The sequence below is a fragment of the Agelaius phoeniceus genome, chromosome 14 (assembly GCF_051311805.1).
Source record: "Agelaius phoeniceus isolate bAgePho1 chromosome 14, bAgePho1.hap1, whole genome shotgun sequence".
Taxonomy (NCBI): domain Eukaryota; kingdom Metazoa; phylum Chordata; class Aves; order Passeriformes; family Icteridae; genus Agelaius; species Agelaius phoeniceus.
The window spans coordinates 1599129-1626895 of NC_135278.1; the positions used below are offsets into that span (position 1 = coordinate 1599129).

Sequence of the window (27767 nt, forward strand, 5' to 3'; positions counted from 1 at the left end):
CCGAGAGAGCCCCTGCCAGCGGAGGGCTCAGACAGGGTGTGGGGGCAAAGGGAGGCATATGGGGGGACTGCAGGAGGAGTTGTGTGGGGCGTGGGTGTACGGGGGGCTCTAGGAGGGGCTGCTGACTGCATTGGGCTGTGAGGGGGCACTCTGGGAGGGGCTACAGGAGGAAGGGGGGTGTGTGGAGGGGCTGTACCTGGTGTGCGGGTATCATGTCACAGCCCCACACGTCTGTGGTACCACAGGAGGGACACATCCTCTGAACCTGTTCCAGCCCTGTTGGCTGCAGCCTCTCGCCCCAGCCAGGTTCTCCTGCGGCCCCCGCTTCTGGCGCAATGTGGGGCCAGCACTCCCCTCCGGTGCTTCTTCAGGGGGAGCAGGAGCTGCAGCCTCGTCCCCGCAGCCCGGCTGCCGAGCTCTGCGGTGCAGGGAGGACGCCCCAGCCCATCCCTGGGCAGGCATCACTGGGCACACCCTGCCTGCCAGGGCACCTCAGGGATCCTGGCAGCATCCCGGTGCCACCGCCGGCTTCCGCATTCCTGCGGCCGCACGCCCGCCCCGCGTCCTGTTTGCCGGGCGCGTCTCCCCGGCCTGAGTCACCCGCGGCCTCTGCAGGTGACGGAAGGCCAACAATAGCCCACAAAGGGAGGATGTCCCCCCCAAAGCCTTCCTCCGGCTCGTCTTCGAGGAAACCTCCCGCGGGAGGGACGGGCCCCACCGGACGCACGGCGGCCAAGGAGCTTCGTCCTGTTGACGCTGGCTCGGAGTGACACGCGGCCCTGGGGTCCCCGGGGACGGCCCGTGCCACCCCCGGGCTGGGCCAGGAGGGGGCTGCCATTGCGGGTGATGGCACCGGGAATGGCCCTGGGCGTGAGGGCACAGCAGGGTGCAGCTCAAAGGGCAGGAATAAAGGTGGGGCGGGAGGGGCCTCGCCGTGGGGACCTGCTGGGATGCAGTTGTGGGGTGATGGGTGCACCCCCATCCCCGGCCCCGGCAGGAACCAGGCAGGGAGGACGAAACCCCATTAATGCCTCTCACTAATGAACAGGATGGCAGCAAAGCGCTGTCTGACTGTCCCCAAGACATCCTTGGGAATCTGCGTAACAATCACAGCAGCTTTGGTGTCCCTCTCCCACCTGTCCCTGTCTTGCCCCTGATGGGGACCCCGCCCTGCCCCTTTCTGGGTTCCTCTCGCAGAGCAGGGACCAGCGGGTGATGCCAGACACAGCCCGAGAGATTCGTGACATGAGCGTTCAGGCCTCAGCCGGAGGGAGCGGATGGCCAGGGGTTCCCCCGGCGCTGCTGCTGCCGGAGCTGCAGGTTGGTTAGGAACAGAACAGTGGGACACGGGACAGGGGTCTGCGGCTCCACGGCGCAGTCCTGGTGCCACCTCGTGGTGAGCAGGGTCTCAGTGCCACAGCTGGACAGCCGGAGCGGTGTCACCGCGGGTGGAATGGTGACACTGCTGGACAGGCAGGCGTGGACAGACTGTACAGTGTGGGGACACAGCCGGACAGTCCCTGAGGGGACACAGCCGGACCGTCAGAGCAGTGACACAGCCAGACAGTCACTGCAAGGGCAGGGTTAACACCTGTGTGCCCAACAGGCCATGAAGTGCCACTGGGAAGAGGCAGCAGCTCAGAGGGTTCGTGGTCCCCACACAGATCCAGCTTTGTCCAGCCTTGAGCTGAGCCTGTGGCAGCTGGAGTGCAGGGACCCCAAGCCCAGGAAGAGGAGGTCACATCCCAAAGATCTTCATGGGCTGTGATGAGTAATGATCCTGTAGGAAGTGCTCTTGGAGGGTGGGGATATGAATCTGTGGGGACAATTGTTTTGGCAGATCAAGGCAGGGTGGTTTTAAATTAAAGAGTGTTGATGTGGATTAGATAGAGGGAGGAAAATCTTCCCTATGAAGTGGGGGGGGCCCTGGCAGAGGTTCCCCAGAGCAGCTGTGGCTGCCCCATCCCTGGCAGTGCCCAAGGCCAGGCTGGAAGGGGCTTGGAGCCACCTGGAATAGTGGAAGCTGTCCCTGCCCATGGCAGGGGGTCAAAACGAGAGGATCTCTAATGTCCTTTCCAGACCCAACCAATCTGTGACTCCATGACCTGTCCTGGGTGGGGATGTGCATTCACCCCTGGAGATCTGTGTCTGTGCCAGGGATGGACACCTCCAATGGCCGTGGCAGCAAGTCTGCCCCTCTCCCAGCCCTTCTCTCCACAAGCAGTCATTAAAGCCGCTGGAGGAAGTACCTGTGCAAGCAAAGTGACAGCCTCGGGATCAAGGCTCCTTATCATGAAGATAATGAGGTTTTAGCAAGGCAGATGCACGGAGGTGCGGAGCTGATGGGCCTGGAGGGACAAAGGGCACATCCCAGCAGAATCCTCGTGTGGAGCACAGGTCCCTGTGCAGCCTCAGCAGAGCTGCTGGTCCTGGGCACTGAACAGGGGCTGGTGCCCACCTGCATGGCTCCATGTCCTGTGGAGGAGGACAGATGGCTTCGGGGGCTGATTGGCTTGGGGGGCATCTGGCCCTCACCCCAGAGATCCCCTGTCAGCTCTCCACAGATCCAAAACACGGGGGTTCCTCAGGAACCAAAGCCTTTCCCTGACCTCTCCCTGGCCATCAGGCGGTGCCAGGCTTAGCTGGCACACTCCCACTTCTGCTCCTGCAGGATCTTTGGACTTTGTGCTGATTTTGCTGTTTGCTTTTATTTAGCAGCGGAATTCACTTTTCAAAGGGACAACAAACCCTGCTCCCCACGCCCTGTATCTGCTGAGGCCTCGTCCCTCCCATTCCGCATCCCTCTGCCCCCAGGGCAAAGGCACAGGAGGAGGGACCTGTCACGCTCAGTGTCCCCTCGGTGCCCCGTCGCGCCTGGCCAGGGCAGCCATGTCCCCCCCGCTCTGGATCGCAGCCTGGGCGCTCCTGCTCCACGGTACGGCACAGGGTGGGCGGGGCGCTGGGGTGGGACGGCGCAACTGGGGTCCCCCAGGAGCCAGATGTGGGGAACGTGGGATGTCCCAGCCACAGCTCTGGGTGAAGCAGAGGTGGGTCCACCCCGGGGTAGGAGCCAGACTGTATCACGGGGCTTACCCTTCCCAGCTGCCTCAGGGATGGGCCCGGGGCAGGTGACAGGTAAGAACAGACCCCCAGGGTGCAGACACCTGGTACCCAAGACCTCTCATGCTGAGGATGACCCCATCATGCATTGTCCCACGGACCCAAGCTGTGTGCCCTTGGCCCAAAGTGAGAGGCCAGGTGCCAGCTGGTGATGGAGAGCCCAGGGAGTGGCAGTGGAACCACACGTCGAGCAGCCCTGGGCAGAGATCAGGTCCAGCTGGACATGGCCCCACCATCAGCCAGTTCCTTCTGCAGCCCCAGTGCTGGGATGTTCCAGGCAGGCTCCTGCCAGCCCCTCCGTGCTCTGTGCTGGGCACCAGCTGATCTCTGTGATGATCCCACAGGCACCTAAGGGAGATTTACCTCCTCTTGAACCAGGGGATGACGTTGCTTTTCATCCACCATTCCTGGAGCTAAAACCACTGGGTTTTGCAAAAAGCCCCAAGCTTGGCTGGCTGGTGTTTGGGGCTGGGGACGAGGGTCACAGCTGCCTGGTGCAGTTCCGGGCGGGAGCAAAGGTCCAGCAAGCCCCCAGGCTGCAGCCTGAGGCTCCCGGGTGTTGCCGTGCCCCCAGGCTGTGCTGCAGGGCGGGCGCCACAGGCTCCTTCCACCAGGAATGACATCCGGGACTGCTCCGCGGACCCACCGGTGAGCCCCGCCTTGCTCCCCCTCCCTGTTCCTGGCACCCCCGGCACAGGGTCCCCCCCAGTCCCAGCACGTCTCCCTGTGCCACCAGTACCTGCCACCAACGGCCACCAACACGACGGCGCGTCTGGCCGTGCTGCGGGACACCCTGCGGACCCACGGCGTCCACGCCTACATCGTGCCCTCCACGGATGCCCACATGGTAAGGTGGGAGTCCCCTGCACCCCTGGAGACCCGCTCCCTGCCCACAGCCACCTCTCACGGCTCCATCCCGGCTCCAGAGCGAGTACATCTCCGAGCGGGATGCCCGGCTGGGCTGGCTCACTGGTTTCACCGGCTCCGCAGGTGAGGGCATCCCCCAAACCCTCTGGTCGCTGCTCGGGGGCTGGCACCAGCCTGCTGGTTCTCATTCCTGGGGATCCGTGCTCACGGCATGGTCCCATTCCCTGAGAGCCGCTGGGAGTTCCCTGCCGGCTGCAGGGACAGAGAAAGAGGTGACCCCTGAGCCCCCTCCCCTGTCCCAGGCACCGCTGTGGTGACGCGGGACAAGGCTGCCCTGTGGACCGACAGCCGCTACTGGACCCAGGCAGAGCGGGAGCTGGACTGCAACTGGGAGCTGCAGAGGACAAGTCAGTGGGGGCAGGATGGGGCCCTTCTGAGTCTCCCCACTCCCAGGGACCCCCCCAGCCCCTGCCACAGCCTTCTCTTGGCTCCGCGTGGGTTGGGATGCAGTGGGAATTCGCGGTGCCACCCAGTTCTCTCCTGCAGCCTCAATCGAGTCCATCGGGACGTGGATCCTGAAGGTGGTTCCCGCGGAGGGGAACATCAGTTTGGACCCCTTCCTCTTCTCCATCGGTAGGGCTGGCTGACACTGGGGGTCACCCTGCCCACGGGAGGGCAGCCCCTGGGTATGAATTTACCAGGAGCCCAAACCTGGCTGTTCACCCCCCAGACACCTGGAACAGCTACAGCCGGGCTCTGCACGGCTCCAGCCGGACCCTGCTCCCCCTCGAGACCAACCTTGTTGATCAGGGATGGGGTGACCAGAGACCCCCTCCCTCTTCCAGCGAGATCTACAGCCTCCCAGCAGAGTTCACAGGTCTGACCCCAGCCTCCCGCAGCTCACCCACAGCACTCCCAGCCTGGGGCCGCAGTGGGCCGTGCCCTGAGCCGACCACTTGCCCGACTTGCAGGGAGCAGCTGGCAGGAGAAGGTGGCCGGGATCCGGCAGCGGATGGAGCAGCACGTGCGGCGCCCCACAGCCGTGCTGCTGTCGGGGCTGGAGGAGACGGCCTGTAAGAAGGCACGGTGCCGTGGGGCCATGGCAGGGGCCGTGGGCTCAAAGCCTGAAGGTGGGAGGGCAGTGACAGTCGCGGATGCAGAGCTCTCGTTCCCGGCAGGGCTCTTCAACCTCCGCGGAGATGACATCCCCTACAACCCTGTCTTCTACTCCTACACCCTCCTGACCGACACAACCATAAGGTGGGCAGCACATCCCTGTGGGCACAGGGCTTGGAGCGGGCCCACCACCCACCCCCCCTTCCAGCCTTCCTTTCCTGAGCCAGCCCCCATGGGACCCTCCTCTCAGCCCCGTTGCCCCTTATCCCCAGAGTGACTCCATCCTGCCATGCCCAGCCCCACTGACTGTCCTTCTGAGCCACACATCTTTCCCAATCCGCCCCCCCGCTCCCAGCCCACTCCAGGGTACGGCACACTCCCTTTCCTCACAGCCTGAGTTTCTCCCGTTCCCAGCCCAGCATCCCCTCACAGCCCCCCAGGTCCCTCCTCTCTGCTGGCGTGGCCGGAGTTGGAGGGACAAAAGGCAGCAGGTGACCACGTCTGTGCCCGCCCCAATCCCGCTCCCTCCGCAGCCTGTTCGTGGAGCAGTCCCGGCTCTCGGTGCAGGCGCGGCAGTCCCTGCGCTCGGGCTGCCCGGGGCCGCTGTGCGTGGAGCTGCAGGAGTACGGGCAGGTGAGCGCCCACCTGCGCCGCTACGCCCAGGGCAACGTCACCGTGTGGCTGGGCACCGAGTACACCACCTACGGCCTCTACGCCATCATCCCCCAGGTGGGCACCGAACCTGCCATGGGGCATGCGGGTCCTGCAGGCTCGGGGACGGCCCCGTGTCACCACGTTGTGGCCGCACTTGGTGCCTGAGGGGACAGGTAGCTGTGTCACCTTCTGCCTGCTCTCACAGGAGAAGCTGCTGGAGGAGAGCTACTCGCCTGTGATGATGGCCAAAGCTGTGAAAAACGCCCATGAGCAGGAGATGCTGCGAGCCGCCCACGTAAGGGCTGTCCCCGTCCCCACAGTGCCCTACAGAATCAGGGGGAGAGCGGAGGAAGCAGGGTGCTGATGCCCCCCCCCCCCCGCTGTCACTGCGCACCCCCAGGTCCGGGACGCAGTGGCTGTCATCCAGTACCTGCTGTGGCTGGAGAACACAGTCCCGCAGGGGCAGGTGGACGAGTTTTCGGGAGCACAGCGAATCGATGCATTTCGCTGGTCAGTGCTGCCCCTCGGGCCTGCCCTGCCCAGAGAAGGGCAGCCGGGCACCCTCAGCACCCTCCTTCCTCCCTGCTGCCTTCCAGGGCCCAGGAGCACAGCCGTGGGCCCAGCTTCGAGTCCATCTCAGCCAGCGGGCTCAACGCAGCACTGGCTCACTACAGGTAGGGCTGCAGCAGCTGTGGGCACTGGGCAGAGGGCAGTGGGCAATGGGCAGCTGGGAGAGGGCTCTGACCCCCCTCCCCTCGCAGCCCCTCCAACGGGAGCAGCCGGACGCTGTCTGCGAGAGAGATGTATCTCTTTGACACCGGAGGGCAGTATCTGTACGTAGCCTTGAACAGAGATCCCCCCCCCCCCCCACCACAGCCCACATCCAGGGGCCCCCAAAGCCAGCGCTGGGGCTGCATCAGCCCCATTCATGAGGCCCCTTTGCAGGGATGGGACAACAGACATCACTCGCACAGTGCACTGGGGCGAGCCCACCCCTCTCCAGAAGGTACCAGCCCCTCCCATGTCAGCCAACATCCCCCTGCACTGCCCAGGGCAACCCTGAGATGCCCAGCATACCCCTACACTGCCCAGCACTCCCTATGGCACTCAGCATCACAGTCCTGGCCTGGGCTGGATGTGCAGGGGTGGGTGTCTGGGTAGCACCACACTCACCCCCTGCCATGCCCTACAGGAAGCCTACACCCGTGTGCTGATGGGCAACATTGACCTCTCCCGCCTCGTCTTCCCATCCAACACAGCAGGTGGGTGCCAAACCCAGCATTGGCCCTGCACAGAACCCCTGGCACAGGGTGCAGGATGGCACAGGGGAGCCCCATAGACTCCTTGGCCTCCATCTCACCTCTTCATTCCCCAGGGAGAACGGTGGAGTCCTTCGCCCGCCGGGCACTCTGGGATGTTGGACTCAACTATGGCCATGGGACTGGCCACGGCATTGGCAACTTCCTCTCAGTCCATGAGTGTAGGTGCCACCAGCACTGGTGCTGGGCATGTGGGCTGAGCTATGGGGACAGGGATGAGGACAGGAGCTCACTGGGGGCTTCCCAGCAGAGCCTCTATAACAGGCAGAGAAATCCCCGCTTGCAACATCTTGTGGTCTTTGCCAGGGTGGCCCCATCATCCTTGCTGAGGTGGTCCCAAGGTCCTTACTGGGATGATCCTTGTCCTTGTAGTGGTCCTTGCCATGGTGGCCCCATAGTCCTTGCCTTGGTGGCTCTGTGGTCCTTGCTGGGGTGTCCTTGTGTTGGCCCCATGGTTCTCTCTGGTGTGACATCTTCATCCTTGCTGGGGTGTCCCTGCAGCACCTGTCATCCACAGAGCTCTAACCCACCTCATGTCCCTGCAGGGCCCGTGGGTTTCCAGTCCAACAACGTGCCACTGGAGGCCGGCATGTTCACCTCCATTGGTATGTCCCAGCACCCTGACCGGCACGCCGGCTCTCCAGGACAACCGCAGGGACAGAGCCCAACCAGGGATGGGCTGTCAGCTCTCAGCCCACTCAGGGCCAGATCCAGCCCTGCTGGGGTGGGCTGAGGGAGCTGCTGGGGCTGGGAGCTCACCAGGCACGTTCCCGGCCCTCAGAGCCCGGGTATTACCAGGATGGCGAGTTCGGGATCCGCATCGAGGATGTCGCCCTCGTGGTGGAGGCACAGACTGAGGTAGGGCAATGGGGAGGCGGTGACAGGGGTGGCACACCATGGGCCTGCATTGAGTCAGGGGTGGAGGCACCTCCAAGGGGGTAGGGGACGTGCAATGACACCTCTCTGTGGCAGCACCAGAGCGGGGAGAAGCCTTTTCTGACCTTCGAGGTGGTGTCCCTGGTGCCCTATGACCGCAACCTCATCGACCTCAGCCTCCTGTCCCCAGAGCAGGTACGGCTGTGTGCTTGGGGTGAGCAGGGATGCAAGGTCAGCACAGGGGCTTAGGGGGTGGATGCAGGAAAAACCAGGACCGTGGCATGAGGCTGGAGTGGGTAAATGAGGACAGAGCAAGTATTCGTGCATGGATGAAGAGGGGCAATGAGCTCTGCAGGTGGGGTCAGTGGTCAGAGTGTGGGGCAGCTGGACGGGGAAGGCCAAAGGCAGGTGTGACACCCAGGCCGACAGCTCCCCGTGGTGCCTGGCTGCAGATCCGGTACCTGAACTCCTACTACGAGAGGATCCGGGCACACGTGGGGCCGGAGCTGCGGCGGCAGCGGCTGGAGGCGGCGTATGTCTGGCTGCAGGAGAGCACCGAGCCCTTCCCGGTGAGCAGCGCCGGCACCGCCGCGGGCTTGCTGGCCCTCGTCTCGCTGCTCTCGGTGCTGCTCAGCGGGCTGGGCGCCTGATCCCGCACCCGTGGCCCCACTCCCCCACTCCCCCACCCCCCCCCACCACGGCCGGGTCTTCCCCCGCCCTCACTTCCTTTTTTTTGGTGTATTCTATTTGCTCGTCTGTGATTAAACATGAGCAAGGCGGGCCCTGCTGTGCCCGATGTGCTGCGCGCTGCCTCGCCGGCCAGTTAGGGCTGGAGTCCCGCCCTCCAGCCCACCCCTGTGACCCTGCTTGTGCCATCTTGTCCAGCCCTGAGGCGACCAAGCCAACGGCGACAGTGAGGAGATGGATTTGGGCAGATTATGATTCTGGGGCAAAAGCTGGAGGATTTGGAGTGAGAAAATGCAGGGCAGCCAACCACGGATGTCCCCGCGGGTGCTAGCAGCGGGGTGACCATGAGCACATCCCACCTGGGTGTGATGCCGAGCCGGGAGGACCTGCGGATACAGGGGACATCCCAGACCAAGTGTCCCGCATAGGGCTTGGCTACCATGTCCCAGCAGGATGAGCAGGCACGGGGGTGGGCACGACGGAGGGGTTGGGGTTTGTCACTTTCTCCATGGCGGGGACACACGATGCCCATGTGCAGATGGCCAAGGGGCAACATCACCGAGGGGCGGCAGCACTGCCGAGGGGAGGCAGGGCACGGGCAGCATCACCGAGGGGCGGCACGGCCGAGCAGTGTCAGGGCGCAGGCACCGTCCCCACCCAGGGGCCCCGGGCAGGGCAGCAGCTCGCTGGAGGGTTTCCTTCCTCCTGCCCCAGCCCGCGCTTCGCGAGCCACCCCGAGCACGGCTGCAAGCGCCTCTCATGTGACCGCCGGCTTCCTGTGCGCTCCCGGCTCGGTGCCGGTGCCGCGGGACGAGACGGGACGGGACGGGCCGCGCTCGCCGCTGCTGGACGCTGAGCCCCAGGCCATGCTGCGCCGCAAGCCTTCCAACGCCGGCGACAAGGAGCCGGGACACAGGAAGGTGAGTCCTGGCGGAATCCAGGTGCCCTCAGCACCGCAGACATCCCGGCGCATCCAGAGCTGTCCGAGCCTGGGCTGCCGTGGGATGCTGAGCAGGAGGGCTGGGGCAGGGCCCCGGGGGCTGGGATCGCACGGCAGCTGCCCTGCCATCAGTTCGTCTCTGCTGCCATCAGCCACCGTGGCCTCGCCAGTGCGTGGTCCTGGCCTTGTCTGCCTCCCACTCTGCCTGCCATCCTGTTGGGACGTGTGGCTGGGATGCACAGCCCCCGGGATCCACATGGGTGCCAGCTCAGGTGCCGGTGGGACGCGCAGAGCTCTGCTGGGGGCGGCTGTGCCCCCCGCCCCGCCATGGCCTCCCCGGGCGTGGGCGGCCGCCTGTCATTTCCTGGGGGCCATGGCTGCGGTGGCGGCTGTGCAGCTCTTGCGCAGCAAGGTGCTGCGGTCGGGGCCGCAGCTTCGTCACGTGCGCCAGCCGCTTCCTCCGGCAGCCCTGCTGCGAGGTGCGAGCCACAGGAGCACAGCTGCCAGTGCCACGGCCTCTCGAGAGCCCCCTGCGTGCCACGGCCGTGTGCCACCCTGTGGCTGAAGTCTGGAGGCTGAAGTCACCAGTGGGGGCCAAAACTGGCTCCTCATCTCCCGCCAGGTCTCACACCAGCTGGCATTTCAGCTCTTGCCAAGCTTTGCTGGGCTGGCATCAGCATCAGCAAGTCACCACGGGGAGCAGGGGCAGTGCCTAGTGGCAGGGTCCTGCCCCTGACAGGCACAAATCCTGCCATGGCAGCTCCTCTGTGCTGCCAAGCTCCGCCGGGAAACCTGGGTGAAGTCCCCTCCCTGCACGGGGGGTGGCCCATCCAGCCGGGCCAGTCCCAGTGGGCATCCCCTGCCCTTGCCCAGTGACAGCCATTCTCACTTCCCCCTCCTGCTCTGCTCCGGGAGAGCCCGGCTCCCCTGACTCACATCTCACTGCCAGGCTCTCCATGGCTCCTCCAGCCCCGGGGCACTTCTATCTCAGAGCTGTTTTATCTCAGCAGTGAAGCCCTGGGAGGTTCAGTGGACCTGGATGTGGTGGATTCAGGCACTGGGGTGGGAGCAGGGCAAAAGCCAGCATCCCGTCTGCACAGATGCACCTGGAGCTGGCATGAAGCCACAGTGGGTGTGCAGCTGGGTGTGGCTTCGTGAGCCAGCCCTCTGCAAGGAATGGCAAAACCAAGTGCTCAGGGTGCTCGGTGGAGCTGATGAGAAGGAGAATAAAGAGGGAACAGCACAGGGCCAGGCTGTGCAGGGGTGGGAAAGGCCTCTCCCACCACAGGAGCTGGCAGAGCTGCTTGAGAACAGGAATCCCTGGTTGTGGTGATGGCAGAGCAAGCACCGTGGTGTGTGCTCTGAGGGCCTCAGAGTGCTGGCAGTGGCAGCTGAGCTCACTGTGCCCCAGTGTGTGAGCACGCTGGTGCTGGCATCCAGAGATGAGGGACACCTGGGACCATGTGGCCGTGCTGGCACCAAGGACGTTCCTGGCGTAAAGAAACCCTTCCATGTGAGACAGGCACCTTAGGCCATGGAGAGAAAGGCAGGCAGGGGGCACAGCAAAGACTAAAAAGAGCAAGGGACAGAGAGGTGTACCAGGACTGAGATCCAAAATGAGCTTTGATGGCTTAAGCAGGAGGTGGCACCAAGCCAGCTGGTGATGCTGGGGGTGTGCTCTCTGGGCTATGGAGTGACACTCACAGGTGGAAAACACGGATTTGTGATGAATGCTCCAGGATTTCAGTCCTGCAGCTGACCCTGTGGGTAGCAGCAGGGCTGCTCTGGTGCTACCTGCCCTTCACTGCCTGCCCACCTGTGCTGAGAGGAGATGCAGAGCTCTGTGTACCTCCACGTCCTGGCCCATGTGCCAGGGTGGCATCATGGCACAGCCCTGGGCTGTTCCTGGCAGTGCCAGGCTCCACACTAGAGCATCCCTGCCCTGGGAATGCTGTGCCAAGCAGCTACACAGGCACCAAGAGCTCCACATCCCAGTTCTGGGGGGTTGATGACACATGGCAGCTCCTGGAAGAGAGCAAAAAACTCATCCCAGCACTGGCATTACCCTGGGATTGGCAGAGCAGCTCAAAGAGCAGAGAGGAGCTGGGGCAGGGAATGCAGGAAGAAACCCATATCACACCTTTCCATTTCCCCCCTCACACCTCTGCCCCTGCTCTCAGCTTTCCCTACAGCGTTCCAGCAGCTTCAAGGATTTCAACAAGTCCAAGGTCAGTTCCCCCGTGTCAAGCGAGGAGTTCAGCCTGGAGGAGAATGTGAGTTCCTAGCACCCTTGACACATCCTGCTCCCCTGGGAACAGCCCATTTCAGGGCTGGTTTCCTGAAACTCCTGGTCTTACCAGTGGCCTATATGTCATAGAGCAGCCCCAGAGCGTCAGCACTGGTGGCATTTGGGATCTCACAGTCCCTGTGTGACCCTGTTGAGGCTTGCCCAGGGTGGGGGGCTCTGCCTTCACTCTCCATCCCTCTGGCAGATCCCTGAGGATGATGCCAGCAGTGCCAGTGCTGAGGAGGGCGCACGGAGCAGCGGGACCAAGCTGGGCAGGAAGTGGCGGGCAGTCATCTCCCGCACCATGAACCGCAAGATGGGCAGGATGGCTGTGAGAGCGCTGGCCGAGGGCAAGGTGAGCAGGAGGCGTGGGGACACAGACAGGTGAGTGGGGGACAGCTCCCCCTCCCTCGGCCTGACCCCGGTACCCCCAGCAGGGAGAGGTGGAGGCAGAGAGGCCATGCCCCCTGTCCCCAGCCAGCAGCGTGGAAGAGCAGAGCCATGACAAGGTGCCCCTGTCGTACCTGGAGCTGGAGGAGGAGGAGGATGGGCGCCCAGCCCTCAGACGCCAGATGTCCAGCGGTGAGGCCAGCCCCGATGGGACACTGGTCCCACATCCCCAGCCGGGCATATCCTGCTTGACCCCCTCCTCTCTGCAGGCAGCGACATTCCCAGCCCTGGCGATCCCAGGGACAGCCAGCAGCTGGAGGAGACCGTCCCAGCCTACACTGGCCCCTTCTGTGGCCGGGCCCGTGTCCACACCGACTTCACCCCCAGCCCCTATGACAAGGACTCCCTGAAGCTGCGGGTGAGCCATGGTCACTGTGGCCCTGGGGAGGGAGGGAGGGCAGCTGGGGACCCCCTGAGCTGGGAGTGTTCCCTGGCTGTCCCCAAGCCTGTGCCCCTCACCATCCCATGTCCCTTGGCCTAGAAAGGGGACATCATCGGCATCATTGAGAAGCCACCTGTGGGCACCTGGACCGGGCTGCTCCACAACAGGGTGGGCTCCTTCAAGTTCATCTACGTGGATGTGATCCCTGAGGAGACGGTCCCTGCCCGCAGGAGCCGGAGCTCCAGCCGGAACAAGCGCCTCAAGCCCAAGACCCTCCATGAGCTGCTGGAGCGCATCAACCTGCAGGTGAGGGACAGGGGCTGTGGGGGACAGCAGCACCCCGCTGTCCAGGGACCCAGCACCCAGCAGCACCCAGCACGGGACCAGCAGTGTGACCAAGCCCTCTCCCCTTCACTATCCCCCACCTTGTGGGTCCTTCCACCAAGCACCCAGGGGCACAGAGGGGACATGTAGGGCATTTCTTGGTAATGTGGGCTAAGTGCCCACCGTGGACCCACTGAGGGGGGAGCTACAGGCCATCACTGGGGGTCAGGAGGAGCCAGGGGAGCCACCCATGCCCTGCTCACCCCTACCCCCACCCCCCACCCAGGAACACACCCCCACCCTCCTGCTGAATGGGTACCAGACCCTGGAGGACTTCAAGGAGCTGCGGGAGACCCACCTGAATGAACTGCACATCATGGACCCCCAGCACCGCGCCAAGCTGCTGACGGCTGCCGAGCTCCTCCTGGACTATGACAGTAAGAGTCCTGGGGAGGGGCGGGGACCCTGACTGGGTACCCCAGCAGCACCACTAACACCACGGCCCCTTTCCCAGCAGCCAGTGAGCCAGAGGATGGTGACAGCACTGAGGCCCTGCCATCACCCTCAGAGCCCAAGGGGGACATTCCCCGGGACTCCGGCTGCTTCGAGGGATCAGAGACCCTGGATGGCAGCCGGGAGGAGGCCGAGCTGGGGGGTCCTGAGGAGCAGCTGGCGGGTCCTGAGGAGCAGCTGGGGGGTCTCTCCATGGCAGAATCCCCTTGAGCCCACCAGCACCGCCACTTTCCACTCTGGCCCTAATAGGGGAGCTGGATTGGAGGGGATGGCTGCTGGTGGGGGACAGGGGAGCCCCAGTGGTGGCACCTCAGGGCCCAGCTTGGCCCCTGCACCAGAGCCAGATGCTGGGTGGGCATGAGGTGCCCCAGGACATTTTGCATGGCACTGCCTGGCACCACTGCCCCGAGGCAGGGACTCTGGGCATGCTGGGGCATTGCACCCCCTGCCAAGACACCACAGGCATTGGCTGCTTTCCCCAGGTTTGCCAGCAGGCTCAGGAAGGGAGCTAGGGATGGAAGCTGTGTGTGCAGGCCACTGAAGCCTGCCTAGGACACTGTCACTTCTCAGCATGGACACACAGAGACCCCCCCCCCCCCCCCCCCGTCACCTGCCATGAGGGACAACAAGATGCAAATAACATAGCTAAGACACCCTGGAAGTGTGAGATGGAGAGTCCTGGAAATGCACAGGGAAGAGGGAAGAGGCAGCTGGCTTGGGGCAGCACAGAAACACAGGGGCTACAGCTCAGCCATTTTCAAACCAATTAAGTTTCCTTCATTGTTTTAAAATTAAAAAAAAAATAAGAAGAAGAAAAAAATAAAGAACACCCAGCCCTCACCCGACCCCCTTCCTTCCTTCTGGAGACCCTGACCCTTGCAGGCAGGTCCCGGCAGGCAGCACTCCACACACCTCATGGAACAGAGAGCAGCAAAGCCAAAATACACAATTTTCCGCACTGAATTGGAGTTTTGGTCAGTAGCGCGTTGGGGCGACTCCCACGGGGTGGGGCACAGGAGCCCTGTCCCCGGAGGATGGAACAGGATGGGGCTGGGCTGGCTGCGGGCCGTGGCAGGGCGGCAGGGGCTCTTTTCCAGCCACATTCCAACGGAGAGCAGCTGTGGCAGCTCTGCCCTCTCACCCAGGAGAAGAGGCGCTGCACCGCGGGAGAGGGGGCAGTGCCGGTGCCACGTTCAACCACACCCCTCACTGCCAGCCAGGAGCATCACGGACACACAGACAGGACTGGCCCGTCAGGACGCCCCCCAGCAGCCACCACACACCTGCTGGGAGGAACTGAATGAGTGAGTGCCCAGCACTGTGACAAGGGACCCGGAGCTGCCAGGGCACAGAACAGCCTCTCCTCCACCAGCGACCTCTGCGGGGATCCCAGAGGTGTGAGGGTCCTGCCAGTGCAGGACAGGGACTGTGGAGTGGGGGAGCCCTGCCACGGCACAGAGCTCTCCTGCCATCCCCCCAGCCTCTCCTCCTCTGTTGAGGACACACAAGCCCAGCCCTAGGCAGCTGGTACAATCCTAGGAAGATCCAAGGCTCCCAAAGCCAGTCTAGGATGGCTGAGAACAGCAGAGCAAGGCAAAGGGGGGACATGGGGATGCAATGACACAACACAGATTGGGGCTGAGGTTCTGCAGAGCTGCTGTGCCACAGCTGGGGAGGGCTCAATGCAGACACCCAGAAACAAATGCAGCCCCAGCACCAGCCAGGAGCCAGTGGCACAGGCACACAGGCAAACCTTTCCCTGCAGCTGTCCACCTTGGCTGCCTTCTCCCTCCCTCAAAGCCCAGGGTGATGTGAGCACCAGAGCAGATGGAAGGAGGGTCGCCTCATAGCTGCTGCCTTGTTACATCACGCAGAAAGGAGCACAGGAAGACAGCTACCTAAAAACCGCTGCCAGCAGAACTCCTTCCCACTTGTTTGTGTCCTTGGGGCACCAAAACATCTCCTGACAAGCCTTGCCACACCAACCACAAAACAACGCCACGAATTAGAGGAAGGAGGGAGGAGGGGAGAGAGGACATTGCTGCCACGATTGCTTTCCCTTTCCTTGGGGATTCCTCAGCAGAAGGTCGCAGGCTGGCCCTGACAGCCTCACCCTGTCAGAGCTGGGCCCGGGCAGAGGGGACAGCCCCAGCCCTGAGCTGGGATGGAGCATCCAGGACAGCCCACAGAGCCAGAGGCCCGGCCCCAGGCAGACCTGGTGCTGGCAGTGCCCCACGGTGACCGGGGGGTGCCACTGCGCAAGGCCAGCGCTGCCCGCACCGTGGTGAGTAATGACTAAAGCAAAATGGCCATGGGGAATCAGGTGCCTGCCATCCAGCCCTTCTCCTCTCCTCCACCACTTCCAGCTTCGATTAGACAAAACAACAAAGTTCTCCTTTCCAAGCAGATGCTAGTGCTCCGCTCGCCCAGCGTCCAGGGGGGGCACCGGGAGCTCCCCAGGCGTTCGCTGCTTCTCCTCTGGCATCTCGGTGTCACTCACAGATGGGGCAGGGACCTGGAGAGAGAGGACAGAGTGACCTGCAGGGACACCCCCAGTGCAGAGCCCAAGCACACAGGCCCCACCGCTCCGCTTCCACCTCCAGCTCCACTAGCAGCAGTCTCAGGTGCGCTTGGGAAAATGAGAAACTAAAATCAGGGGCCACCCAACAGGCAACATAGCAGCTTCAGGAAGAACTGGAGCACTGGACTGCTCCAGCAGAAGGTGTCTTGGACTGTGTCCACCAGGGAAGGGCAGCTCATGCCCAAGCAGGAGCAAGCCAAGGCATTTCCCACCATGTTATTGGAATAATTTAGGTGGGAAGGGCACTCTGGAAGTCTCCTGTCAAACTGTGTCCTTAATGCAGACTAATTTCAAACACAGGAGGCTGCTCAGGGCCACAGCAGCTTTCTCCACAGACGGAGATCCCAGGGACAGCCCTGCAGCTCACACGCAGAACCAGAACAAGATGTCTGCAACCTCTCAGCCCTCCCCAGCCCTGCCGAGCTCCATGGGCAACAGCTCCTGAGTGCTCTCATGGCAGGACTGATCTCCAAAACAGCAGCCAGCTGTGATCTCCTTTTAGGAAATCCAAGGAAACCAAGACGCTGGTTTCCAAGGTTAGAGCAAACAAGCTTTTCAGCAGCAGCCTCTCACATGACCCCTCGCGTAGTTTTGTCCTTCCTAAGTCACACTCTGAGCTGTCTTCCACTCTCCCAGAGCCCCCCCAGCTCCCAAGGGGATCACTCACAGCACTGGGGGGAAGAATGCTGCCATCCTGCTGCTTCATGCCACCCTCCTGGGCCTGCCCAGGGCCCTGAGTGGCCAGGGGCTCCTGCGTGCCGGGTCCCTGCGGGCACGACCCCTCCTGAGCTGTGCTCTCCTCCTGCTGCAGGATGCCCCGTCTGTCCAGGACACTGCAAGAACACAGCAACGCCATCAGACACCCATGTCTCCCCAAATCCCACCTCTCTTCCCAGCAGAAGTGCTGGTGGAAGACAAAGGTCAAGGCCACTCAAGAGCTCACCTGGGGGGTAGGGGCCCGCAGAGCACCTCGCAGCAGTTCTTCACTATGTTGCCGTGGCTGTAGGGATTCTGCACACGGTTCTTCCCAGTCCAGGACCCCTTAATCTGAAATAGTTGGGCACAAACTCAGGTTTACTCCAAGGCCGCCCTGCCCCAGCCCCCAGATCCCTGTGTTCTGCTCAGCCTTGACACACTGAGAAACACCGACAGCTCAGAGGAAGAGGAAGGCTCTACTTACGTCTTCGTTGGTTGTCTGATTCAGTGCCACCAGGAAGGTGTGGAACCCAGTTAACCCCACCACCGACCACAGCGTGAAGAAACAGATGAGCACCTCCAGTACAGTGAGAACAGTTAAGGACGGGAACAGCCTGAGAGCAGGCCCAGCCCACCTGTTACTGCCCCCACAAACATCAACTTCTCTTCCTCTCCTAGCCACTGTTTTCTGTTTTATTCTTCTCCCAAGAGCCAAGAAACTGCTCCCCACATTGTCATCCAGGGGAAAACGCCCGGAAAGACTCAGAGTGGTCTAAGCAGCCACTCCACAATGCAGCTCCCACTAACCCCCAATTGTGGAGAGGTCAAGCACTTGGGACCATGGAAGGATATGTCCCTGGGGTTTCCTTCAACGTGTTCAGAAACCCAATCTTCAGAGATTCTGCAATACAGAAAGAGAGATTTTTTTCACCTGGAACATCCCACTGAGTCCAGCTCCCTTTCCCACTCCCTAACTCTGGTTTCACACCACCATCTGTAGTCCTACTCCCTCCCTCCCAGCTCTCCAGCTCTCCAGGCAGACTCACTCAGTGCTACGTAGACGATGTTGAAGGTGAAGATGTAGATGGTGAGGAGGGAAAGCGAGAGGATGAAGAGGTAGAAGTAGCGGTAGTTCCTCTTTCCCACGCAGTTGCCCACCCAGGGACAGTGATGGTCAAAGCGCTCTGGGGAAGCCAAGATGAAAATTAGCACTGCCTGCCCACGTCTAGATCCTTGCCCCTGTGCTTCCACTTCAAAAATCCCCCAGGCTGACAAAAACTGCCAAGTTCAACCCTCTGCTCAGTCAGGACCTCATATCCTGGCCTCCTTTCAGGAGGTCAAAAAGTCCAAAGTTGTTTTATAATGAGTCATTTTGCACATTAAGAGAGAATTTGAGCTTGACCCCCCCCATGTGTCTTCTCTCCCTGGAGGACAACAGCCACAGCACATGGGTTAGATGAAGGCCTGGGAGTCCCCATGTTCTTACCCTGGAATAATCAAGAGAAGGTTCAACAAACTGCATAAACACACAAAGGCTGGGAATCTGAAGAGGAGGAAAGGGGTGCAAAAGGACAGGATTTCTGCCTGGAGCAGTGATGCTGAACATGAGCCAGTTACATACACAGAAGGAAGACAACAACCAGGGCACCCCAGGGAATGGCACAATCTCTGTGCTGATGAAGGATCTGCTGTCACCTGAGACACAACTCTCCACTGGAACCCTCCAGTCCTGCAAGGCCAGAGTCCAGTGGGATTCAAAAATGGGCTGCACATGTACACACAGCAGCTGGACTCGTTTATTGCCAAAGTCCTGGCAAAGAGGAAGCACCTGGCTCCAGGTTCTGAGCAAACCTCAAGCTCCTCGAGCACAAGACGAGGCAGCCTGGACACTGCAGCAGCCCAGAGCCACCCAGCACGAGCCTGGGCGCGGGTCTGTCCCTGTGCCAAGGCTCTCCGTGAGGAGCAGGGCCAGGCCAGGCCCAGCACCACTCACCCACGCAGTTGTCGCAGATGCTGCAGTGCGAGGCGCGGGGCGGCCGGAAGATCTTACACGTGTAGCAGTACTTGAGCTTCACAATCTGATTGTTGATCTGGAAGTTCTTGATGCGCGGGGGCGGGCGCTGACCCTGCGGCACGGTCCCGTTGGTGGCCTCTGCCAGAGAGAACCGGGCACAGGTCGGAACTGCTGCTACAACATGACAGGCCTCAAACAAGAACTCGCTTCCCTGCCTTTCCTCCCAGCGGGATCGGAGCCCGCTGGCTCTGGAGCTGGAGGCTGCAGCTCTGCTCATGCAGGCCAGAGCCAACCTGGCAGCTTGGAGGCAGGAAAAGGGACGCCAGAGCTTTCATGGGCATGTTGAGAGTGGGCTGGGTGTTATCACCTGCATCCACCAAACCTCCTCCCTCCCTGAAGGATCAAGGGGACCACTCCAAGCTTTCTGCACCCCTTCTCAAAAGCAAACTGAGTTTGTATGTACGCGGCTATGGGAGAGGAAGCAGCAGGTGAAATGGCTCCCAGAGAGGGACGCAGGTACAACATGCTGCCTTCTTGAAACTTGGCCAAGTACGGTGAGCCAGCAGATTGGGGCAATCCTCACTTTTGGAGGTCCAGCCAGGAAGATAAGCTCTTGCAGGGACTGTAGCCTAGAAATACGCCATAAATAGGGAGGCTTTTCCATCCCTCACCAGCTTGGCCACTCCACACACACTCACCAATCTCCATCTCAATGAAGGCTGCCTCATCGGGCAGGGCCCTCGGGATCACGCCAGGGTCACTGAAGCTTGTCCGCAGCAGCGTGGCCATGGCGAACAGGAAGAGAACTGCTGCAAACACGGGGATGGCCGGGGAGAGCTGGACCGCCAGGTACCGGCACCTGCGGACACGGGGCAGGAGACAATGAGTCAGAGTCTCATCTCCTGGCACAGCGTCAGAGCCCGGGCACTCCGCAGCACTGCTCAGATCTGGAGCAGAGAAGCTGTTCAGAACATCCTTCTGATCCCACCACCACAGGGGAACACTCCTGGGGCAGCTCCAACAACCAGGCACCATCACAGCATCTCCACATTTTCCACCAGCTAGGCACAGATATTTCCCAGCATTTGTTCTGTTTTCAGCTCCCATTTTAAGCAATGCCAGAAACACAACCAGGCAGCGGGAGAGACCTTGTCCATTACATTCCTGCTGCCAAGGAATGGGCCAGACCACTGGGAGAAGTACCCAAGGTCTGGTCAGGGACCCCATACCTGGAAAGCTGGAAGAAGGAATAGAAGCCTGTGGGGATAGTGGGAATCTCTAGCTAACCCCTAAAGAGCAGGAGCTTCCCATATCACAGAAATTATTGGGATTAAGTGGATCCTGTACTTCTTAGGAATGGATTCCTGTGAAAGTGCAACATTCCCATGCAAGAAGACATCTGGCTTCCTTTGGCTTTCCTGAGATAACGGACTAGAACACTCCAAATAAAGCAGAAAGGCTCCTGCTTCAAGACTCCCCCAGCTCAAAGGGGAACAAGGTTTGTATCCTCTATAAATACAACAAGGCCCAATGAGGAGTTTATGGTGCTGATCCTGCTGATAGAGGATGCAAAGGGAGCACGGGACTCATCTCACCGTGGCCGTACTGCTCCTGGACACTCACAGCCATGTCCCCAGAGGTGCTGCAGCCCTAGCCATGTGGGAGGCATGAAGTCACATTTTAGAGACATACGGGGCTGAAAAAATCCATATTTTACCCTGATTCCTTCAGAAAACCCTACTGATGTTGGGGTGAAGTTCCTATGGAGCTTTGCTACGGTTTAAGGGAAACCTCACCTAAATCCCACCACTTGTGTCATATCTCACCACTCCTCGCACGTATCCCTCCCCCAGCCTCCTGATGCAGCTGGGCACCCAGGCTTTCAGGCACTTGGCTTTCTAGAATCTACCCTTTATCCCTGCTGGTGAGGGATGGATCCAACCCAGACTCCTGCTGTTCCACTGTTACTTTCCATGCAAGCATCAGGCTACTGCGGTGAGGGGCCAGGGATTATCCTCCCTGGGGGGCTGCCATCCCAAGCAAGGCCATTTCCATTACCTCCACAGCACTATTTAATTCTGGACAGCATTCCCACCACAGATTCCCCAAACACAATGCAGTTTCCAGCTCCAGCTGGCAGCACCAGGCTCCGCAGGCCCACTGCAGAAACATTTTGTGGGCCATTGCCTGACTCCAGCGCTGTCCCCCACGTGTGGCGGGGACAGAAGGCCTGCACACTGAAGTTACAGCACTCTTCAGTCACAGCTGCAACACCAGAAGCCCACATCAACACAAAGGGCCTGGGCCTTAAACCAACATCCTTCACTTCGGACACTGCACACTCTGCTGTTCCCCAAAACAATGTCCCGGTGCCCAGCCCTGGCCACAGACAAAGAACTGGAGTGCCGAGCTTTTCATCTTCAGGCAGCCTAAGATAACTTTGCATTCCCTCTGCAAGGGCAAAGTCCAGGGACAGCTGCAAGTCAGTCAGCAAGTAAACAAAAGCCTTGGAGCCCATTTGGGGTAGAAGTATGGGGTTAGGAAGATGGAACATGGATTTAGGTGCAGGTCAGCCTCTTCTCCCGGGCAATCAGTGACAGGACAAGAGGACACAGCCTCAAGCTGTGCCAGGGGAGGTTCAGGTTGGACATCAGGAGAAGGTTCTCCATAGAAAGGGCTGTCAGGCATTGGAAGGGGCTGCCAAGGGAGGTGGTGAACCACCCATCTCTGGAGGTGTCCAAGGAACAATTGGATGTGGCACTCAGTGTTCTGGTCTGGTTGACAATGTGGTTACCAGTGACAGGACTTGGTGGTCTTGGGGGGGTCTTTTCCACCCTAAACGATTCTGTGATTATTCCTTTAAGAGCTGGACACTGCCTGCCCCAAAAGGCTGCAGCCTGACCCTTGTCCAGCTTTTGGAACTGCTGTGACAACATGAACCTATTGTGGGTTTAAATATGGATCCATGAGCTGTGTTAAAGCTGAGCCACAGCTCTCCTGCTTCCACACAGGCTTAGCTTAGCTCCCCTTAGCTGGGCTGGCGTCTGTGGCCCCTTGCAGGCGAGGGCAGAGGTGAGAGCCAGAGGAGCTCCCACCACGGTGAAACTGCATTGCCAGGCCTAGCATGGAGCCCAGTATAGAGCCCCCCACGTGCCTCCCACTTTCCCTGTGCTGATGGGGCCTCACTCTTCATGTGACTTCCAGGGAACTTGTCCATGGCAGGGAAAGCAGCCACCCAAGGTCCTGACTTGGTACTCAGGTACTCACTAGCACTGGGGTATCTTCAGCCTATGCCTTGTCTCTAAGATGATTTCACTGCTCAGGAACAGGCATTTAAAAACCTTTTGTTTGGGAGAGCTCAGAGCCAACAGAGATGCTCTGTTGGCCTGTGAAGATGCTGCTCCCCCATTCCCAGCACCATTTCTGTGCTCTGGAGCATTTTGTCACCAAAAAGCAGACAATAACAGCACTATCACAACTCATCATCACAGTGGGGTGGGCTGAGGCAGGAAAGCTGAACAAAGGGATCATTGGAATGGGGAGCAGGGGGAGAAGCAGCTGGGAGGTGCCATGAGTTATGGTGCTTGGCTGGTTATTCTGCACGCTGAGCAAAGCTCTGGAGGAAGGGAAAAGCCACAGGGACTGCACAGCCATGGCCACAGGGCAGGACATCCCCCAGGCAGGCCCCACCAGGGCTCAGCACAAGCTCCACAGTATCACTTACCCACATCTCACCTGCAAATCACCTGTTTAACCTTCCTCAGCTACAGCACAGCCACACTGTGTGCCTGTTCTGGGTGCCAGCAGAGCTGTATCTTTCCCCAGTGCCTGACCCTCACTTCAGCCTGGATGTGCTGGGTGCTCACACCAGGGAAGGGATGGTGTCTAGCAGCTGCTGTGTTTGCAGTAAGCGTGGAAGCAGCTGCTCCAAAGCCTGGCCACACCACACCACACCACTGTGTCCAGGCCCTTTCCAGCAGCACCAGTCAGGGCTGGAGCTCTCCCAGGAACCTCTCCCTACCTGCCTGCAGTGACACATCAACTGTCAGCACACAGCATGTGTTTCTGACACAACTGAGGCAGGAGACAGGTATGTTATGCCAATGTCACTGCTCCTTTCCCAGCTAAAATCTCAAATCTCTGCACAGACAAATCACCCCAAGATCCACACAGGAACTGGGGTGCCACAGAGGATGTGGAGGCTGCAGAGAGGGCAAAGTCATCTCCTGAGAAGGAGCCCACATATGAAAAAAAGGTCAATCCAAACCCCAGGAGTGGCCACTTCCCCCAGAAACACAAACAAAACAAGCTGAACTCTGGACACCAAAAAGCTCACTTCTATTGAGAGAAATTACAGTGATTAAAAAGCATGAATTAACTCACATGTAAGTTTTGACCATGCTTGACACAGATCTAACCAGAGGTAACGGCAGCTCAGAGGCCCCTCTCTGAGTCTTGGGTCTCTGGGCTTTGGAAATCAAAACTAAAAAATAAAGTCACACAAAGGGCAATGTAGGTGTTTTCAACTCATCAGAAAACAAAGACATTTTCATATCTACAAAGCTAAAAAAGTAGGAAAAAGAAAGTGGCAAATATGCCTGGGCACTGGAAAATCCAAGAGCAGCCCCTTCCCATGAGGAGCCAATGTTGCTGGTGCTATCATGCCTCTAACATCTACAGATGTCAAGTTTTGTGCTGAAAAGCCAGAGACAAAAGAAATCTCATTCCCTTCAGCTGAGCGTGGAACTCCAGGAGAGATAGGAACTGTAAAGGGAACTTCCAGCCTGAGAGCAGGCACTGCATCCCATCATCCCAGCTCCTAAAGGCATTTTTTACAAATGCTTTATCTGGTCTCCTCATGCTGGAACACCTCAAGCAGACAGCAGCTAAGTGCCCAACCACAGGGCTGACGTACCATTAGGAGTCTGAAATAATGCCAAGAGGATGTGAAACTGTATTTTATGGGACGTGTTATGGAGCAGACCCAGTTAAGCACGGGTCTCGGACTCTGCTGGAGCAGCCCCAGGCCGCGGGAGCTGCTCCCGTAGTGCTGAGAGGTGCCCTTGGGCAAAGGACTTCAGTGGTGGCTGCAGAGCCCTTCCCGAGAGCCAGCACAGCTCCTTCCCTCTGCCTTATCTACGAGGGAGGAGTCGGATCTCAGGTATAGCACTGAGTTCTGCCAGCCTCTGGCTCCTGTTTGCTCCTGGCTGGAGAGATTTCCCCAGTCCCAGAACACAGCGCTGCGGTTTGGGGATGAACACACAGAATTCCCACCCACAGGCTGAGGCGCTCAGCCCGCTCGCCTGTGGACACCGCGGAGCAGCTGGCAGCACTGGAGAAACTTGGGAGGAAAAAACAGCACCAGCAGCAGCCCCGCGAGTGCGACCATGGCTCCAGGGCTGGGAAGGAAGGGCTGCGGCTTTTCTGCCGCCGTGGGTGCCGGTCCCCACCGGCCTCAGCTGTAACCGGAGCCAGCGCAGCCCGGAGCGCCGGGATCGAGCCCAGCCCGGCGCAGGGCGAGCAGCCAGACAGATCCTGGCTCCAGGCACCCCGGAGCCGTGCTCAGACAAGGTGTGACTGCGCAAGTGATTCAGCTGAATGGAGCAGGCAGCACGGCACAGGCAGCCTGCAGTGAGGGGCAGCCAGGGAAAGGCTCCTCCGCCCACCGCCGGCTGCCGCGCTCCAAATCCAGACACCAACTTTAAGGGGGAAACCAGGAATTTCCATGCAAACACTAAAGAATCTGCCAAACGCCGAGACAAACGGACAACACGGTGAAAGATCGAGGCTGAGATCCTCACCCAGAGCTCCCTACACATGCAGGGCAGGCAGGGCTCCTGAGCAGCCAAGCTGCTTATCTCAGCCTGATCAGTGCAACAGAGACGTTGGGGAGTGCTTCCAGCTGGGAAGGCAACATTTCATCCCTATCCCAAATTCAAAAATCCCCCAAACAAGTTCAAAACAACCCTCTCTCTTCCAAACAAAAAAACACTGAGGTGTTCTGCACTGGAAGAACCAAATGGGTATTTGGATTTTCCCAAACTTTTCCTTACCTCCCTTGGATGATTTAACCAAAATTCAGAGGTGATCCTGTTCCCAGCAGCATTCCCCCCACAGAGCCCACCCTCCAGGTCTAGGCACGGCCTGGATGTCTTGGTGCAAGTGACTCCTCCACAGGCCTCTGCCTGCCAGAGCATGGAAAGGGGCTTCTCAAGGAATTTCCAGTCACGTTCCTGACTAACCACAGCCTAGGTCTGGAAAACAGCCTCGGCTCACTCTGCCTTAGCGCAGCCACGGCAGAGCGGGATGTGGTTCACTCTCCTGCTACGGACAGGATCCACAGGGAGCCAGAGCAATTACACCTCAAATCAGTGTTTCTGGTGCAGCAATAAGCATTTCTGGAGCAGCAACACTTATTAGTTCTTCCTGTAAGGCAGGAAGGCTCAGCCCTTCCATTTTTCAGATGGAAAAAACCCCAAACATCAAACCAAGAGTGGTGTCAGTTGGTACCTCAGACTGACCCAGGGATAATTTGGGCAGGAAACTAGGGAGAGACATGCTGGGCCAGGGAATGTGGAAACAAGTTCCCTGGCTTAGGAACGATGCTGAAGAGGACAGCATCTGGGCCAAGGGCTTTTTGGAACTGCAGGAATAGCCAGGGCTTAGCCAGCAAGCAGGTCCTTCCACTCGTTCTTCTTGGCTTTGTGACCTTTTCTATCATCCGACCCTGATTCAGCCCTTCTGCTGCCCCAAAATACAAACATGCCCAAGGAGACAGAGGAAGGGAAGTTTTTCAGTTGTTTAGCTGATCCAGGTTCATCCTCTAGCTACACAACAGAGGTATCCTGCCCCTTCCCACAGCATCAGCCCAGACAAACATATGCTTTTCCCTTTTTGCTTGTTATTTTTTGATTTTAGGATAAGTCTAAGGCCAGTCCAACTCCCCAGCCCAGCTCCCAGGGAGAGCTGAGGGGAGGGGGCAGATCCCTCTTTTTTATCAGGATCAAAGGTTTTGGCTGAAGGTCTTTAGGCTGCCAAGGTGATGTAAGGGGTTGTCGGATCCTTCCGAAACACCAGCATGGCTCCAGCTGCAGTGCAGCCTGGGGCTAGGGGTAGGTCAGACTGGCAGGACCCTCAAGCTCATTCCTTATCAATCCTCCAGCTGGGGTCACCCCCCTGGTGGGGCTGATGCGGGGGCTGCACATCCCCTTGTGGGTGGGGACACAGGCTGTGCCCCAGGACTGCAGCAGCAGTACCCTTGCACTCCGACTATCCTGGAGCCAGGAACACTCGGGACAAGGGACTGCCAAGTCCCAGACAGAAGGTGACCCACGGGGAAGCAGGGCCAGTGTCACCCCCTGGCAGGGCTCCGGCAGGGCCCATTACCCTCAAAACCTCCGGGGTCAGTCAGCTGAGGGTGAGGAAGCAGATCTGGACAGGGACAGCCACACTTCGTGCCAGGCTGCGCTGTGCCAGGCTCCCCTCCCTCTCCCGAGGCCCCGGGCACACGGGCCCATCCCATGCCCGTCCCGTGGGGTCCCCGGGGAACTCACTCGAAGGCGAAGAAGAGGGCGCAGGTGCCGAGGATGAGGAAGAGTGTCAGGTAGAAGATGCCCTTCTGCCGGGCCATCATGATACGGCCGTCGCAGCAGAAGGTGTTCCTGCCCGGCAGCTTCTCCCATTTCCGAACCACCTTCTTCCTCGCCACCATCACCGACATGGCGGGGCCGTCACTGGGGCGGCAGCGGCCGCCGCACGTTCGGGCGCTGCTGCTGCTCCTCCGCCGCCCGCGCGCCCAGCATCATCGGGGCCCCGCGGGGCCGAGCTGGGCTGGGCCGGGCCGGCGGCTGCGGGAGAGGGAACGGGGAGAGCGCTCGGTCAGCACCAGGGCGGCGGCGGCACCGGCACGGGGGGCGGCGGCCGCCGTCGCCATGGAAATCCCGCGCCCGGGAGGGGCGTTGCCGTGGGAATCCACCAGGGAGGGGGAGCGGGGCGCGGCAGGAAGACCCTCGGCTGGGCGGCTCCGCAGCGGGAGGGGACGCGGCAGGGCCGGGCCGCACAGGGCAAGGCAGCCCCGGCTCTGCGAGCGTGCCGGGAGCCGGCGGGGAGAGAGCGGAAGGGAAGGGTTAGAGAGGAGACGGGAGAAGACGGCAAGGGAGGGAAGAGGACGGGAGGGGCCCGCGCCGCCGCTCACCAGATGCCGGTGCCGCTCGGGCCGCGCCGGTCGCTCCCACCGCGCCGGGAGGGGCCGCCACGCCCCGCGCCCGAACGGGGTGGGGCCGCCGCGGCCATTGGTCCCGCCGCGCCCTCAGCCCCGCCCTGCCGCTTCCCGCCTTTCCATTGGGCGCGTGCGCTGTCAGTCCGAGGCAGATCCTCCCACCGCGCCGCTTCTCGCCACTCCATTGGTTACCAGCGCTGTCACTTTGCAGCGACTCGTCCCTCCCCGCCGCTTCTCGCCGGCCCATTGGCCGTATGCGCTGCCACTCCGCGTGGTTGGCCCCGCCCCTGCGGACAAGGGAGGGCAGGGTGAGGGCGGGGCGGAGCCGGGTCGGGGCGGGGGGCGGCGGGCGGCGGTCGGCGGCCGGCGGCGCTCCGGTTTGGTTCGGCTTGCCCCGGCCCCCCCGGCGTCTCCCGCCAGACCTCCTGGTGCAGCCTCCGGCGGGGCACGACCGGCGCCGCCCTCCGTTCCTCTTTTTCGTTTTCTCTCACGGGATGCCCACAAGCACCGGGCTTCCCAGCCCCAGCGCCGCGGAGAGCGCACGGGATGCTCCCGCCGTGGGTTCCCCGCCCCTCCCACCCCATCCGCACATTCCCACATTTCGCACAGTAGTTTTCCCACGGTTTTGCACACCCAGACCGTGGGGTTGGGTTCGGGGAGCCCCCCAGGATCCCATCGCCGGCATCCTGCCACCGGCATCCCATCGATCCCCGGAATCCCACC

At 60.7% G+C, this 27767-nt stretch overlaps 3 protein-coding genes across 6 annotated transcripts; 2 read left to right on the plus strand and 1 right to left on the minus strand.

Moving 5' to 3' along the window:
• Nucleotides 1-2889: 2889 nt before the first annotated feature.
• Nucleotides 2890-8614, plus strand: XPNPEP2 (X-prolyl aminopeptidase 2). The gene is made up of 21 exons (XM_054641497.2): nt 2890-2935; nt 3695-3768; nt 3857-3967; nt 4047-4110; nt 4290-4394; nt 4534-4620; nt 4718-4864; nt 4959-5060; nt 5166-5247; nt 5637-5832; nt 5963-6052; nt 6158-6267; nt 6354-6431; nt 6519-6590; nt 6703-6763; nt 6950-7019; nt 7133-7237; nt 7622-7681; nt 7858-7934; nt 8049-8147; nt 8405-8614. The coding sequence occupies exons 1-21, from the start codon at nt 2890-2892 to the stop codon at nt 8600-8602; spliced, it is 2034 nt and encodes a 677-aa protein (XP_054497472.1). The 3' UTR covers nt 8603-8614.
• Nucleotides 8615-9259: 645 nt separating this feature from the next.
• SASH3 (SAM and SH3 domain containing 3) lies at nt 9260-14498 on the plus strand. 4 transcript variants are annotated; one of them, XM_054641494.2, is made up of 8 exons: nt 9260-9559; nt 11760-11852; nt 12072-12221; nt 12304-12448; nt 12526-12674; nt 12798-13004; nt 13309-13459; nt 13537-14498. In XM_054641494.2, the coding sequence occupies exons 1-8, from the start codon at nt 9506-9508 to the stop codon at nt 13743-13745; spliced, it is 1158 nt and encodes a 385-aa protein (XP_054497469.1). In that variant the 5' UTR covers nt 9260-9505; the 3' UTR covers nt 13746-14498. The 4 variants fall into 4 exon arrangements, with proteins under 4 accessions (XP_054497469.1, XP_054497468.1, XP_054497470.1 ...); XM_054641493.2 differs by having other exon boundaries at nt 9261-9559; nt 12301-12448; XM_054641495.2 differs by having other exon boundaries at nt 9261-9559; nt 12301-12448; nt 13540-14498.
• On the minus strand, nt 14286-27128 carry ZDHHC9 (zDHHC palmitoyltransferase 9). The gene is made up of 10 exons (XM_054641496.2): nt 27021-27128; nt 26380-26673; nt 19525-19685; nt 18806-18964; nt 17859-17996; nt 17665-17713; nt 17297-17399; nt 17060-17163; nt 16784-16949; nt 14286-16050 (listed from the first exon to the last, which is right to left on the minus strand). Exons 2-10 carry the CDS (start codon nt 26544-26546, stop codon nt 15946-15948), a joined length of 1152 nt encoding a protein of 383 aa, XP_054497471.1. The 5' UTR covers nt 26547-26673; nt 27021-27128; the 3' UTR covers nt 14286-15945.
• Nucleotides 27129-27767: the final 639 nt, after the last annotated feature.